The following is a 16581-nucleotide window of genomic DNA, read 5'->3' as shown; positions in this document are numbered from 1 at the left end:
CATTGAGCATTCTGCGGTGCCCTTTGAGTCATCTTGGCTGGACGTCCACTCCTCGGGAAAGTAGCCACAGTACTAAATCATCTCCATTTATAGACAATTTGTCTAACTGTGGACAGATGAATATCTAAGCTCTTCGAGATAACTTTGTAACCCTTTCCAGCTTAATGCAAAGCAACAAATCTTGAACATAGGTCTTCTGAAATCTATTTCGAGAGGCATGGTCCACGTCAGCAGATGCTTCTTGTGAACAGCAAACTCAAAATGTTTGAGTGCTTTTATAATCAAAGTGCTCTAACCCACACCTCCAATCTCGTTTCATTAATTGGATGCCAGGTTTGCCAACTCCTGACTCTAAATAGCTTTTTTGTCATGGGATGTGTTTAATAAATACATGAAAGGTTATAGTCGATTGTGTATTGTTAGCTTAAACACACTGTGCTTTGTCTATACTTGTGACTTTAATGAAGAATAGATCACATTCTGGGCAATTAATGCTGAAAACCAGCAAATTCCAAAGGGTTCAAATACTTTTTCTTGCCATTGTATTTAAGAAAGTAATTAAAATGACCTTAGTTGAAAGTCAATAACTGTAATCTGATTACAAGAATTTGAAATGTAACACTACTTTTTGTATTAAAAAGTATTTAGATTACAGTAATGAATTACTTTGTAATCAAATTATACCCAACACTGCTAAACACTGGCTCTGTAGCGCTATACAAATATTCCTCTGTTAGTTTGAGCATCCTGATCAGACTGACACAGCCATATTGACTCAACCAATGGCGTTCTTTTGGGGCAAGATTATCAGTTTGTTTGATCAACAGCAAACGAAACGTGTATTCGGAAAACAATTTTGAAAACATTTATTTTTGCAATTTCATTTAGTGACAATAGTGGAGCAGAAATGACACACTTCCGCTTTAAACGGTGCTCTTTTATCGGGGAAAGTTATGTTTAGGCAAAAACCTATCATAGCGTTTTATACATGTAAACATAAGCATCAGAACACTCACCTTTTACTGCTGCCTTACATACAGCGGTCATTAAAGCTCGCAAAAATGAAGAGGAACTCATCTGAGATTCGTCCAAATTAACCTGAAACGAAGACCAACGATATCAATTGTTTAAATTGAAGATATAAATAGTTTTTAGCAAACTTTTCATTTCTGTTATATACTCAGCCTCACCTCGACCCAGTCAAATATCTGCTCATCACTAGCCATGTCCTCTAGTAGAAGGTGCTCCAGTTGTTTGAAGAGCTCCTCAAGAGTGAGGTTGGGTTTAGCTGGAGCCGGAGAAGTAGAGGAGCAGTCTGACACGGTGAACTCTAATTTCTGTTAGAACAGAAAAATATTATTTGCCTATATCTCTTTTAAGACAACTATATACTATCTCCTAGATCAACATGTCTAAAGGGCTTTTTGTTTAAACATTGGCCCATAACACTTAAACCATGACTTGCACTAAACATAAATAAAAAATACTGGCATTATATTCATTTTGTTTAGTCAGAGGGGAACTGGCCCCCACAGTGAGCCTGGTTTCTCCCAAGGTTAGTTTTCTCCATTAACCAACATGTTATGGAGTTTCGTGTTCCTTACCACAGCTTGCTCACACAGGGGGTCTAAATACATATATTAATTATTTATTTAAAAAAGACACAATTTCCAATCACTGTGTTTATTAAACCGCACTATTATGACTCAAAGACATTACTATATTACAGCTTCTTTTTGTGTTAAAGCTGCATTGAATTGATGTATGCTGTGGAAAGCACTATACAAATAAAAATGACAACTTAATTGCATTAAAAAGAGCTACATACAGCACCATGATTGGAACACAATGCAGGTGTCTTAAGGCGTATTTTTAAAAGTTGATTTAATGTGACACGGTGACTGAAACAGCAGGATGCAGTGCAACGGTCAAAGACGTCCATCTAGCGCAAAAATGTGTTTAGTGTGAAGGGCCCTTGGAAAACAGAGCAAGATTATTGATGACACCTCCACCACTCACAAGTATTTTTGTCTGGTTTTCCTGTAAAATTATCCAAACATTCTTAAAACGTTATTTATTTACTTGCCAAGGAAAATGGGATAAGATAGTAAGTCTTGTTTCAGGATAAATCTGACAAAAGTTTAGTAAACTTTAGCCTTGAAACAAGAAAAAAAATCTGCCAATGGGGTTAGCAAAATAAACCTTTTTTTTGTTTTGTTTTATAAACCCAATTGGCAAACAGTTTTTTCTTGTTTTAAGCATAAATCTCACTAAATTTGATTACATTCCTCTCAATACAAGACTTAAAATCTTATGCCAGCTTGCTTGTCAAGTAAATAAATCACATTTTAAGAATCTTTCGATATTTTTACTGGAAAACGAGACAAACATACTGTAGAATGAAAATGCCCCTCCCCCAACAGGTCACAATTACACAATGTCCATTTTGCTTACGTATGAAATACATGTTCAGCTAATGCTGTTAACCCTTCAATGCATGGGCATATTTTGATGTTTCATTTTTCTTATATTAAAGAGACGATGCAAGAAATATAGAACAGGATTCATTACTTCCACAATTAAATTTCATGAGACACAACTGACTGACAAACACATATTGAGCAACACATAATCTACACATAAGAAACACAAACTACACATAAGATACACACATGTATTTTTTCAGGCACTTTTTGTGTCTAAATATATGCACAACTTAAATAATTTCATTTGTACACACAAATGACAATAACAAAGCAATGTGGTATTAAACTATAGCAAGTGTAACACATAAACTGTTCATGTGTTACACTTGTTATAGTTTAATACCACATTGCTTCTTCATCAAATGTTAATCAAATCAATCACTGACACATTAGCGCCTTGATTTAGAAATAGCATTTATATATTTATGTGTACACGTATATGGAATAGTCACACAGAAAATCAACATGATATAGTATTTGTCTTGTAATAAACAAAGAAAAAGATGTGATGGTAAACTTTAGTTATGAAATAATCCTAAATATATGATTTATGGAAATGCAAAAAAAATTAAATATATTTTTTTGGGGGGGTCTTTATTGACCCTATACACTTTTGGTAATTTTAAATATATATAAATAATATTTCTCCCCAATTTGGAATGTCCTCATGGTGGTGTAGTGACTCACCTTAATCCGGGTGGTGGAGGACGAATATCAGTTGCCTCCACGTCTGAGACGGTTAATCCGCGCATCTTATCACGTGGCTTGTTGAGCGTGTTACCGCGGAGACTTAGTGCATGTGGAGGCTCACACTATTCTCCGCAGCATCCACACACAACTCACCATGCACCCCACCGAGAGCGAACCACATTATAGCGACCAAGAGGAGGTTACCCCATGTGACTCTACCCACCCTAGCAACGGGGCCAATTGGTTGCTTAGGAAGCCTGACTGGAGTCACTCATGTTCAAATCTATGTATTCCATCAATAAATATGTCTTGAAATTTATACTGCAAATATACTTTGTGACATGTTTATAGTTTATATGCATGATATGTACTTTGTGCAAGTGTTTATACTGATTAGTAGAAGTGCTAACATTTTAAGAATAATCTTAAAGAATCTCTTTAAGAATAGTGGCAGTTCAGTGAGGGTCTGACAGAAATGTTTCGATCGAATGCCTTCTTTACCGCATCTGTGCTATGTGTGATTAGATTTTTTTCTATTTTTGTTGTTTTTGATCCACAACTTCCTGCAAAGATCAAAAATGATATTAAAAGAGAGTTAAATAAATTCTAATGGCAATGATGAAGGTTTTGACAGTGGCTGCATTCCTGGTGGCTTCCCTACAGTGATTCATGTGTCTGGGAAAGACTGTTGGGTTTGCAAGCTCACCTGTTGTGAGATGAAGTCATTAAGATCCTCTCCCTCAGGCAGTAAGTCGATCCAGTTGAGCCCTGACTCCCTCCACAAGTCTCCAACTTTCCTATGGCTCTTTAGGACAAGCAGACACCATGTAAATACACAAACACATGCTCTCACAGAACCCACAACAATACACAAAACTACTGTATGTGTTACAGTTGTGTTTGTATGAAAAAATATTATATTGGCAGCATCATGCAGGAGATTCAAAACCACTGATGACAACTGGATAAAGATGAACTCAACGCTGTCAACAAAAGTTGAGCTTACCATTTGTTTGCATAGTAGGTGCAGTATTTCAGAAAATAAGATGGCAGCTCTTCCCACAGGGAGCAGCGGTTTACTTAACTCACTGCAGAAACAAAACAAATCTCCATAAGATGCTAAACCGAATGGCTCTGACAGCTGTAGTCTGCAAGGACCTGGAATCACTGCAACTATTGTGCACTGCCAAACTGTTAAAGCCCCAGTCACACCTCATACATTGAGGCGTCTCGGAATTGCTGAGCTGAATCACTGAGTTTTTATGTATTTATATTAAAGGAATAGCTCAACCAAAACGTATCTCCTCATTTACTCACCCTCATGCCATCCCAAATATTTGAATTCTTTATTTTGCTGAACACAACAAAGATTTTTTGAATATCTCATCTCTGTAGGTTTATGCAATGCAAGTGAATGGTGGCCAGAACTTTGAAGCTCAAGAAGCACATAAAGGCAGCATAAAAGTAAACCATACATCACCAGTGGTTTAATCCATGTCTTCAGAAGTGATATGATAAGTGTGGGTGAGAAATAGATCAATATTTAAGTCCTTTTCCTCCACTTTTTAAACAGCCCTCCTAAGCGCTCTTCTCTCCTAAGAGTTATATTTTTGTTTATGAAGTTTCGCATTCTTCCTGCATATTGCCACCTACTGGGCAGGGAGGATAATTTATAGTAAAAAGGACTTAAATATTGATCTGTTTCTCACCCACATCTATCATATCGCTTCTGAAGACATGGATTAATCCACTGGAGTTGTATGGATTACTTTATGTTGTCTTTATTTGCTTTTTGGAGCTTCAAAGTTTTGGACCCTGTTGACTTGCATTGTATGGACCTACAGAGCTGAGATACTCTTCTAGAATATTAATTTGTGTTCAGCAGAAAAAAGAAAGTCACACACATCTGGGATGGCATGACGCGGAGTAAATAATGAGATATATTTTTGGGTGAACTATTCCTTTAAATATTGAATTATGTGGCCCATTTTATTGGGGATACCAGAGGGTTTGCACACAATCACAAATATTATAATGCCATTGTAAAGAGATGGGGGCGGGGTCGGGCGACGTTCTGTGGAGTGCAAGGCCAGGAGAGGAAAGTGGTAAGGATTGACAACTGTGGAAAATGATCTCTAACAGCTGTGTTGTGTTGCAGTCAGAGCTGGAGAGAGATATAAGGGCAGTCCAGACTGCCGACAGGGGGATGAGTGACATGCGTTGGACGGGGGGAACCAAGAAAACCTCCCTTATTTATTTGCCTTATTTAACAATTTAGATGTAGCCTTCCATGACAAACTGGAAATCTTTTTGGTAACAGGATATCACTTCTAGTCCCAAAGGTTATTTAATAATTTCTAAATAATTAATTTATTTAAATACATTTCTACATGTTTGTCAGCAGTAGAACACGGCTAAATCGTTCACACAGTTCTGTAGATCATTTCCGAATAAGAATTATGTCAACACTTTACTGGAGCTTTAACAGTACATGCATTATTTATGATTTATTTGAAAGAAGATTCCACCTCAGACAATGCATCTATTAAACTTAAAGGAACACTGCGCATTTAATCGACAGCATTTGTGGCATAATGTGGATTACCACAAAAAATTATTTCAAATCGTCCCACCTTTTCTTAAAAAAAAAAAAAAAAAAAAAGAATCTGGGTTCCAGTGAGACACTTACAATGTAAGTGAATGTGGTCAATCCATAAATGTTAAAATACTCACTGTTTCACAGGTAAAGCAGGAAGACATGAACAATATGCATGGTAATGTGATTTTAGAGTGATAAAAATCGCATTCAACCTTTTCTTTGTAAATTTATATTTAATTTTAAAAATTGTAATGTAAACAAACCCTAAAATAACTGCAAACATGATTTAAACAACTTTACAGCTCAAATAATGCATGAGTTTTAACAGAATAATTAATGTAAGTGCTTTTATGAAATAACAAGCTTCATATTTTGCCTTTAAAACCTCCAAAATTGAAATAATTCCTGGAACAGTTCTTTAATCAACATGCAATTCATTTCAGGGACGGAATGTCCTTTTGCACAAATTATACAAAGCCAACAAACAGAACCCAAAACACAAATCTGCATCATTCAGGGTACGCAGAGTGTTCTCCTGACCTGAACAGCTCACTCATGGCGATTCCTCCCTCTCTAAGAAGTGGACAGAGCAGCTGAGCCAGATAAAGCCAAATGAAAGGAATATCTATGGCCATATCATCAGCCTGCTCCAGCATCTCTGAAAACCTGTCATGCAAAGAGACAGAGCCAAAACATACAGCTTTACTACCACAGTCCAAAAGTATACATATCAAAGTATGGAACAACAGAAGTCTATGGTACGTCCCTATTTCTGTGTGTGCGTGTGTGTGTGTGTGTGTGTGTATGCAGCATTTTCACCCTTTGTAGAGTTGAGAATGGGGTAGGATGCCCTTCTGAATAAGTTGGTAGAAGAGCAGTCCCATGTGTTCTCTGGCAATCTGACTGCGCTCTAGTGTGCACTCCAGACCCATACGGACAAACGCACACAGCAAAGAGGGCTGCTCAATCTCATCTACGCACTGCACTGCCTCCTGTACAAAGAAAACACACAAACACATTAATAACACCACAAACGGCACACAAAGGCAGATATTGAGTCAGTTTATACACTCAATCAAACACAATAATGATCAGCTGTATCATGGCAATCATAATGAACACAGACTTTATTCACAATGTAGTGAATAAAAGTGAAATTAGTGCACATATTGAAGACTAGCAGGAGGCAGTTTATATCAAATATATATATAATTAATACAGGAAACTTGCTCTATAATGGACGGTGCCAAATATAACCTTTTGTTTTCCATTGAAAATGTGTAGAGGATTTTATTACCGACAGTTTAACTGGATATTGTACCTTATAGTCATTAATGTGCAGAAACTCATCGATGATGGACTTGGATTTCCTCTCAATGTCCTCCTCTGTCAGGACAGGATTCTCTGAAACGTTAGTGACCAGCGGCTCTGATTTCACCTCTGAGGAAAAACGGTGCAGGATTACAATATTTGGAATATATGTAGTGCATAATCAGGTACATTCATGCATACGTTGGATGTGCAGCTTTAATGTGCACCATTTGCTTTCATTATATGGGGAAAAAAACCCCAGCACAAACATTCTTCAACGCAGGGGTTATTATATGTTTTTAATTCAAATGAGAAAAATCTGATGATGTTGAACTGAAATGGGTCGTAGCTAGGGATGGGAATCGTAAGGAATTTAACAATTTCGGTTCTGATTCCTCTAAAACTATTTTTTTTAGAGATAAATGCAATCCAACAATTGGTCTTAACTATATTTTAAATAAAAATTCTAAACGTGATAACATTGAATTAATTCACATATTGTTTTTCATAATGTGTAGGCCTATCTTTAACTACACTTTGTCATTTGAACAACAATTCAGCAGCACCACCTGATTGAAGTCTTATGAGCTTGAAGTACATTACATAACACAGTAATAGTTCTTGGTTCATTTGGAGTAAGAAGTCATATTCCAGGTCAGTGAAATTAATTCAGTAACTGCCCCGACTGACGAATAAGTGTTTTTGATTCACTAAAAAGAATCACTGCACAGTAGATTCAAAGGAATTGAGTCATTCGTTTGGGAATCAGACCACACTGGACATGCTTCATGCTGAGTGCTATAGTTTCAAAAGAACTGACTCATAAGAGTTATTTGTTCGGGAATCGGACCACACTGGACACACTTTATGTTATGTGCTGTAGATTCAAAAGAACTGACTCATAAGAGTCATTTGTTCGGGAATCGGACCACACTGGACACACTTTATGTTATGTGCTGTAGATTCAAAAGAACTGACTCATAAGAGTCATTCATTCGGTGATCAGACAACACTGGACACGCTGTGTGTTGAGCGCAGTAGATTCAAAAGAGCCAACTCATAAGAGTCATTCGTTCTGGAATCAGACTACACTATTCATGTTGTATGTTTCACCCTGTAGATTCAAAAGAACTGACTCATAAGAGTCATTCATTCAGTGATCTGACAACACTGGTCCCTGAGTCATTACTGGCGCTGAAAAGCTCTGCAGGAAATGTATGATTCAACAGAAAAACAGACATTCAAGAACCATTCACAGATCAGAAAATCATGAAAATCATACAGTTCACACATAAGAAAAAAAAGGAACTGGTTTCCAAATAAGAACCGGTTCTCTGTTACCAACACCAGACTCTGCATGATTCTTGCATGTTTTGTGGTCTGCGTAGCACCATATCCAGTCTTGCCAGTACATGGATCTGCTCAGCACCAAAATCACTGATCCACGTTGTGTCTCACTTTATTTTTGTACATAAACTTATTGTGCCAGTCATTTTGCAACTACACATTGTGCTGTGTAAATTAGCAAATACAGATTCATTATGGCTGATAAAAGGAAAACGCTTCAAAACATCTCTATTATTCCACAGGAGATACAGTTGTACAGGTTTGGATAGACATGTGGGTGAGTAAATGATGACATAATTATCAGAGTTTTCGTGTTGTTCCTCACTTGTCTCTGTGGCTCTGCTGTTATCTGCCTCACTCTTGTCCTCCGAGATGCTGGATTTGCGAGGTGTGGGTTGCGAGTCGGGCCCCTCTCTGCGTGATTCCTCAGGAGCCGTGCTGTCTGTCAGCTCCTTATTGCTGCTCCCTCTGCTAAAGAGTCCTGGTCGAGATGGCCCTAAACTCACAGGCTTGTCACTGCGCTCACGACCAGTGCTGCCTCGACTGAGAGAAACAGCAAGCAAGAGAGCGATACAAAATAAAACATAGGAAATAAACGATATCAGTAAATGCTACATTTTATATTTGGCATACTGATTTGGTACTAATCTTAGTATGAATTCTATTAAGACAAATGTAATAGAAGTTCAATGAAATGGTCAGATTTTTGGAAATTTGTTTTGGCCCTGTTGTAACTCCTGTGTTCTCAGATGTTAGTTACCGTCCAAGTGAGCGTTTGGAATCAGAATCGGAGCTCTGGACTGGAGGTGAGCTGGGATGATTCGTGGATGACTGCAGTGCTGAATAACGGTTCGGTGTGCTACCGGCAGAGCGCGCCAACTCTGGAAACATAGGAATGCACATTTAAACAGACAGAAAAAAAGAGCAGAAATACAAAATGCAAGTGTATGGTAATATGCATAGTATAAACACAAACACACAAGGCAGAAATGCGGCATTGACATAATTACACATACAGTATAAAGTAATATACAAAACTTTCCTGAATGTAGAGTCAGTTCAAGATGTTTAAAAACTTAAACCACAGTAAAAAGTGTAAGACTGTTTACTGTATAAAATGAGGCCTTTATTTGAAGTTAGCTCTGAGAAAAATTGTAGCATCATTTGACATTTGAAAGGCAATGAAAGTCATACACTTTTAAGTCTGACTTAAATACTTCTTGGGGCCACTGTAGGAATGTGTGTGTCCTCACCAGAGTCACTGGTTTTGGCTCCACCACTGCTACCCTTTATCCAGTTGATCTGAGCTCGTGGACCCAGCTGAATCTTTTCATCGATTTGAGGCTGTGGTGGGGGTTGGTAGGTAGAAAAGAGGCTATTACTACCTCTTTACCACATCACAAATGCTACAATGCCTTATTAAAGCACATGTGGTGCCAGTAGCACCTTGACTACTGAGATTATAGCAGCAGGTGGCAGGGCAAGCTGTCATACATCTGACACATCAGATTAAAAAAATATATAATAATAATAATAATAACAGAAAATGTGCAGTCTTCTTAACATTGTATACATTGATGAATCAATAATTTATGCTTATGAGTAAGATGATCGTGTGTTTGTGTAGCGACCCATTTTTTCACCTTGGAGATCTTGGGGATTTTCGTGGGGTCGATGGTCCTGCTGTTTTTAGTGGTGGGCACAGTATTCCATGTCTCTTCCCGCTGCGGGCGCTGATCTCGTTGATCTCGCTGATCTGCAATGACAGCACATTACACCGCACCACTTTCATACTCTGTTCGAACACACATCTGTATCACTTGCAATAGGGACACTTGCCAATATTAGCCCTCAACATTCAATCAGAAATATCAAAGAATGTTACCTGGGATGTAATCCTGTACACACAAGCCAGCTGTCCAAACAAGTTCTCATTAATGCTTCTAAATTTAAACATTCTCTGGGTATACCCAAAACGTCGCATTAGGTTTTTGTTCTCTGGGTGGTGCTATAGTTGGCCTGCTGTGGCTAAAGAAACACTGTAGGCTGTAAAGAAGCTGAAGATCTTACCTGGCCTTCTCTTGATGTCCTTAGACAAAAGCTGCTGGTGAACTTTTCTCTGCTCTTCCTGTTCCTCCAGCTTGGCCTCTTTATGGATCTGTTCTATTGTTTTGGGGCCCTGATCTGCCCTCCGGGACACCCAGTTATGCTGAACATGCAATGATATACACATACAAAGAGATCAGAGGTTTGGGTAACTCTGATATGAGCGATGTAGGATTTGTATCCGGTTGGAAAATATTGATATGCCCTCTTTTTAGAGTAATATAATATAATTTTATAATGAAAGAAATCAAAGGTTCCCCCATTTGCATTGTTTGGACTAATAGATGGTCTCGCCCTAAACTCACACCATTGGTTAAGCGAGGTGTTCACACATCCCCCCCGCGGATAGATTCCCCTCACCCGTTACCACAGAGACATAGCGCGTGTGGAGGCTTCACGCTATTCTCTGCGGCATCCACGCACAACTCACCATGCGCCCCAAAGAGAGTGAGAGCCACACTATAGCGACCACGAGGAGGTGACCCCATGTGATTCTACCCTGCAGATGTACTAGCTTTTCTCTTAAAACCAAACCAGGCATTAGATGTTTGGCAATGGTTATTGGTAAGTCCTCTCTCTAAACACACACAAACAAGCACAATCACAATCCCCCACAGCACTCACCAGTCTCAGATCTATCACATCCTGAAGCATGAACCGTATCCGTGACGATGTCTTGCGCTCTTTCACAATTTTCTCCATCTGGTTGAAGTACTGGTCCATACGGGGCTATTCAAGGACACAGAGCAGAGGCCGATGAAAACACATCAGTTCACTATATTGCCCTACAAGAGGTGAAGCGCAGTAACTACGGCAACACAGAAACTGGGAAAAATGGCTTCACAGTTGGTTAACTGTCCAGACAAATTTGGACTATGAAATGTCCCAGTCCATTTTCTCTGAATCTGAGCATAGTCTGTCACAGGACAGATCAAATTCTAAAACCCAATTTAAACCCAATATATATGTACAGTGGTTACTGTATTTTGCCTTGATTGTGCAGTTACAAAGTATTTTTGAATGGCCCCTCGCTCGACCCTCTCTTTTGATTCTTTGGAAAATTGTTGACTTTAAATGTAGACAGATCTTTTCTTAATGTGGCAGATGATGTACACAGGCCTTTCTGTTTATACCCATCCGTAATCTAGAAGATTTAAAGGGATATTCCAGGTACAATATAAGTTAAGCTCAATCAACAGCATTTGGATCATAAAATAGATTACTACATAAATTAATTTCACTTTGTCCGACCTTTTCTTTTAAAAAAGGAAAATCGAGGTTACAGTGATGCACTTACAATGGAATAGAATGGGGCCAATTTCTGGAGGGATTAAAAGGAATATTCCAGGTTCAACACAATTGACAGCATTTGTGGCATAATGTTGATTACCACAAAATTATCGACTTTCTGGGCCCTCCTTTTCATTTAAAAAAAAAGAGCAAAGATCGAGGTTACAGTGATGCACTTACAACAGATGTGTCCAATTTTTGAATGTTAAAATACTCCCCGTTTCAAATGTAGAGACACAAGACATAAACAACATGCGTGAAAAAAATATTTGTGTGATAAAATCTCTAACTGTGTAAATTTACAGCCAATTTTGCAACTTTGTTGCCTTGACGATAAAATGCCAACAAACCCTAAAATGAAAAAAAAAAAAAAATTAAGATTTAAACAATTTTACATCTGGAATAATACACAAGTTTTAACCAAACAATTAATGTAAATGCTTTCATAAATTATAAGCTTCACATTTCTGCCTCACTGTAACCTCGATTTTTGCTTTTTTTTATGAAAAAGAGGGACCACAATGTCTATAATTGTGTGGTAATCAACATTATGCCACTTAATGCGGTCGACTGTGCCTAACTTGTATTAAACCCGAAATATTCCTTTAAAAGCAGAAATGTGAAACTTAGAATTTTAAAAGGCAATTACATTAATTATTCTTTTAAAACTTGTGTATTATTTGAGCTATAAATTAAGGCTTTACAGCGTTACGTCATCATGGCAATGAAGTTGTAAAATGGGGTATAACTTTACACAGAAAAGGTTAGTAAGAGATTTTAATCACACTAAAATCATGTTAACATGCATATTGTTTACATCTCGTGGCTATACATTTGATATAGTGAATATTTTAACGTTTACGGATTGGCACCATTCACTTCCATTGTAAGTGCCTCGTTGTAACCCAGATTTTTGCTTTTTTTAAAGAAAAGGAGGGACGAGTCAAAAATGTTTTGTGGTAACCAACATTATGCCACAAATGCTGACAATTGAGCTTAACTTTTACTGAATGCAGAATATTCATTTAAGGAGTCATCATGAATTTTAAACTAATGGTTTGAGGCCAAGAACTGCACTCAGATCCCATATCAACAAGCTCAATGAATGCAGAACCTTCTTCTCTATCTGACTCCCTGTGAGCTGAAAGAAGTGTGGAGCTGCTTATACAAGGTCAGACAGAGAGGAAAGATGGATACAGAAAACATTTTCATTTACCCTTTTGCCTAACACTTAGCTCCAGGCTTTATGGCCGTCTGTTGGGCCCAGCTGGAAAGCATTTCGACTGCGTGTGTTTGTACAGCGTTCATAACATATTCACCCCACCCCATTGTTTATTTCTCCTTCCGCTGTGTGCAATATCAAATTAAAAATTTCAGCTCCAGTTCTCTATAATAGCGAAAAAGAGAGATAATGTCATTTCTAATGCCTGCAATTACATGTGCAACAAAACTCAAACATAAATTTGAATTTGGTCATATTCCAATTATGTGTGCATCATGTAAACAACTGTACCCAATTAAGTTATTAGTTTATAGATATCCCAATAAGACTGCTGATATATGCCTATATATTCATAGAAAACAATTGTTTTGAATTTTAGAACGTGCCATGTCGTCCACCAGATGCACCTGGTGTGGGACTCAATTTAGTGTCTTTAGGTTTACGTTGTAACGTCGTCATGGCAAAATAGTTGTGAAATTGGATATAACTTTACATAAAAAAGGTTAGAAAGCAATTTTATCTAACTAAAATCATGTTTACACTAGAGCTGTCAGAATTAACACATACAATTCGTTTTAAAAGTTTAACGCGTTAATTTTTCTTAATCGTTGATAAAATTTACTGTCAATACATCATAACACTGGCGTGAGGTAGGGACTTTTGTAATGTGTCTGCCCATTGTCATTAAACTGATGCTAAGGCGTATTTGAATTAGCACAGAAGCACACCATATCTTAATATTGCCAAAACGCAAAATGAGACATTTTTGTCTGCAAGCACTTTTCAGGGTGAGTTCAAAGTGCCATTTGACGCCCAGAAGCGAATCATGAATACAGCTTCACGATTGCTGTAGGAAAGTTGATAGCCACAGTCTACCTACCGGCAGATTAATATGGTGGAGGATGAGAGTTTAAGAGATTTAATGCCCATGCAACCAACAGGGAGACTAGTTCTTTCAATTAGTCAAACTCCCAATTAGACTTTGGGAAATCCTTAATGCTACTCGAATTGGTGCTATTTAAGTGCATTTCTATCTTTATACTGCGGAAGGCTTGGTATTGTTATATATTGTTTTGTTTTCTTTCCTAAGATGGAAATAAATGCATTTTGATGAGAAAATAAGTATAGTCAAATTTCAGCACTTTCAAAACCTGCGAATACATTTTTTTATTGACAGTCAGCACTAGTTAACACATATTTGTTTACGCGACTGTACTTTTGACAAGAAAAGAAAAGGTCTTACTAGAAAAAAAAGACATTATGATCCATAATTATGAATTTTCTTGATAAAAAAACTATGATAATTCCTGGTAACATGTGCATGTAAAATGGCTAGAAATAGCATTTTAGCTTAGCATGCAGCTGACAATTTACACAAGGTTTATTTCAATTTCTTCGGCTCCAAACTTTTCTGTCGCTCGTATGAATGTAACACATCATAAGAAAGTGTTTCATCACTGTTCAAATGCACTTTGGATTGCATCATTTATATGTATAAATGTTTTCCATCTGAAAGCACTAAATATTAAATTAAAAAAATGACAATAAAATGAAAAGTAATCTCTTCAGTAATCAAAATACATTTTGAATGTAACTGTTCTAATTACAATGATTTAAATTGTAACTAGTGTAACACAACTACTATATTTAGTATTTTAAATATGTAATCCTGTTACATGTATTCTGTTACTCCCCAACCCTGGTCCTAAGCGGCATCTTGTAACGCTTATAGATAGAAAAGGTCATGCATTAACAGATTGGCCCCATTCACTTCCATTGTAAGTGCCTCACTGTTACCAAGATTTGTGACTTTAAAGGAGGGATGATTATTTTTTGTGGTAACCAACATTATGCCACAAATGCTGTCAATTGAGCCAACCATTCACACTTGGGGTTGGCTAGCAGCTATGCGAAAACCTGAAACACACTGAGAAAGAGAGTCTGCTAAATCTGAAATTTGTGCTCTTTGCCTGAAAGAAAGTGCTTTGATTGGTGCAAACCAATTAACCTCTGCCCCGCCTCTGAGTATCACAGTTAACACCATACAGCATGAGCTAAAGTACCCAGCTGAGTGCTTCCTTTCCGATGATCTGGACTGATTTATTAGTAGCCTATTTTAATAAAGATAAATGAACATCAGAATGGCGTTAAGGGATGCCATCCGAGCAACAGCAATTATATGGTTTGCTGGGCATTAATTAAAAAAAATGTACACAGATTTTTGGTGTCCTCTCACGCTAAATAAAACTAAAAATTATTATATAGATTTAGCTTTAGACAGCATGGCCACAGACATCCTACAGTCTGTTTGATCCATATTGCACAAAAAAATTTGCTCTCTGGGTTGTATCTGATTTCAGATATAAGGCTGAAACACACAATAATAATAATTGAAAAATAAACAACTACCTATAGAAAGTTCAACACAAACCACATCATTTCTACTTTAATAAAATGGCTACAACAGCTTGTTACTTCACTTAGTATGTGCTTAAACTAATAGAAAACACCTTCCTGTATAAGTGGGCAGATCATGGCCTGACTTTATGCTGAAAGTCAAAAATATGACTACGTGAGTGTGTTTCTAGTCTCCATCATTGTCATATTACATCATAATAAAATAGCCAGAAAGCTCAAACATTCCAGCATCTTATTGTGAGAAGCTTGTGGAAGGCTACCAAAAATATCTGACACAGTATGTAAACTTCTGACCCACTGGGAAAGTGATGAAAGAAATAAAAACTGACATATATAATTCTCTCTACTATCATTCTGACATTTCACATTCTTAAAATAAATTAGTGATCCTAACTGACATAAGACAGTGAATGTTTTCTATTATTAAATGTCAGTAATTGTGAAAAACCGAGTTTAAATGTATAAATGTAAAGGTGTATGTAAACTTCTGACTTCAACTGTATGTCTACTGGGCTAAAACGCAAGTTTTTCCATCATCACCGATCTTATGAAACATGAATCAATAAGGCTCCAGAATGTGTAATAACAACAGATAGGTGAGTTACCTTGGCTTTCTCGAAGTCAAGGTCTTTACCAATGGTGGTGAGGAGTCTGCAAAGACATTCTAAGCTCTCATCATCATGGTTTTTGAGCAGCTTGACCACACAGTCATGCATGATGGGCTCCGTCAACATCTTGAGCTTGAACAGCTCGCCGATGAATTTGATATTTCCCGTGGAGCGACGGCGGGCCTTGTCCTTCGCCTCCACAAACTCCTCTTGAAGTCTTTCCCTTTCTGTGGACTACGAGAAAGAGTTTCATCACATTTGATATGAATTCTTTCAATAATGTCATTAGATATACTAAGGCCTGTTGAGAAACTGTGCTGAAGCTGAAGAGTGTAAGTTCTATGCCAAACAGAATCGCAAAAATAATCACGTTGTCCAACAGATTCCTGAAAACACCCCTGTCTTCCATTGGTTGTACAAACAGAAAGTCTCGCCCCAAACTCGCACCATTGGTCTAGCAATGCTGCTTGCTCAAATGAACAGAGGAATGTTTTATAGCACCAT

The 16581-nt window shown here is 37.5% G+C and overlaps 1 protein-coding gene across 3 annotated transcripts in view; it reads right to left on the bottom strand.

Moving 5' to 3' along the window:
- The window catches only part of eif4g3a (eukaryotic translation initiation factor 4 gamma, 3a), a 75344-nt gene that overhangs the window by 3153 nt on the left and 55610 nt on the right, over positions 1–16581 (bottom strand). For all 3 annotated transcript variants that reach the window (XM_052101548.1, XM_052101546.1, XM_052101549.1), the window contains exons 19-32: positions 16075–16311; positions 11164–11268; positions 10504–10642; positions 10077–10189; positions 9687–9777; positions 9194–9314; positions 8759–8976; positions 7097–7215; positions 6595–6767; positions 6316–6441; positions 4183–4264; positions 3883–3981; positions 1191–1337; positions 1017–1098 (exon numbers count right to left, since the gene is read on the bottom strand). In XM_052101548.1, coding sequence (XP_051957508.1) covers positions 1017–1098; positions 1191–1337; positions 3883–3981; positions 4183–4264; positions 6316–6441; positions 6595–6767; positions 7097–7215; positions 8759–8976; positions 9194–9314; positions 9687–9777; positions 10077–10189; positions 10504–10642; positions 11164–11268; positions 16075–16311 — 1852 coding nt within the window. The remainder of the gene's footprint in view (positions 1–1016; positions 1099–1190; positions 1338–3882; positions 3982–4182; positions 4265–6315; positions 6442–6594; positions 6768–7096; positions 7216–8758; positions 8977–9193; positions 9315–9686; positions 9778–10076; positions 10190–10503; positions 10643–11163; positions 11269–16074; positions 16312–16581) is intronic.

Source organism: Xyrauchen texanus, chromosome 32, assembly GCF_025860055.1.
Source record: "Xyrauchen texanus isolate HMW12.3.18 chromosome 32, RBS_HiC_50CHRs, whole genome shotgun sequence".
Classification (NCBI taxonomy): Eukaryota; Metazoa; Chordata; class Actinopteri; order Cypriniformes; family Catostomidae; genus Xyrauchen; species Xyrauchen texanus.
The sequence above is the reverse complement of the archived record's forward strand: the minus strand, read 5'-3'. Positions and strand labels throughout refer to the sequence as shown.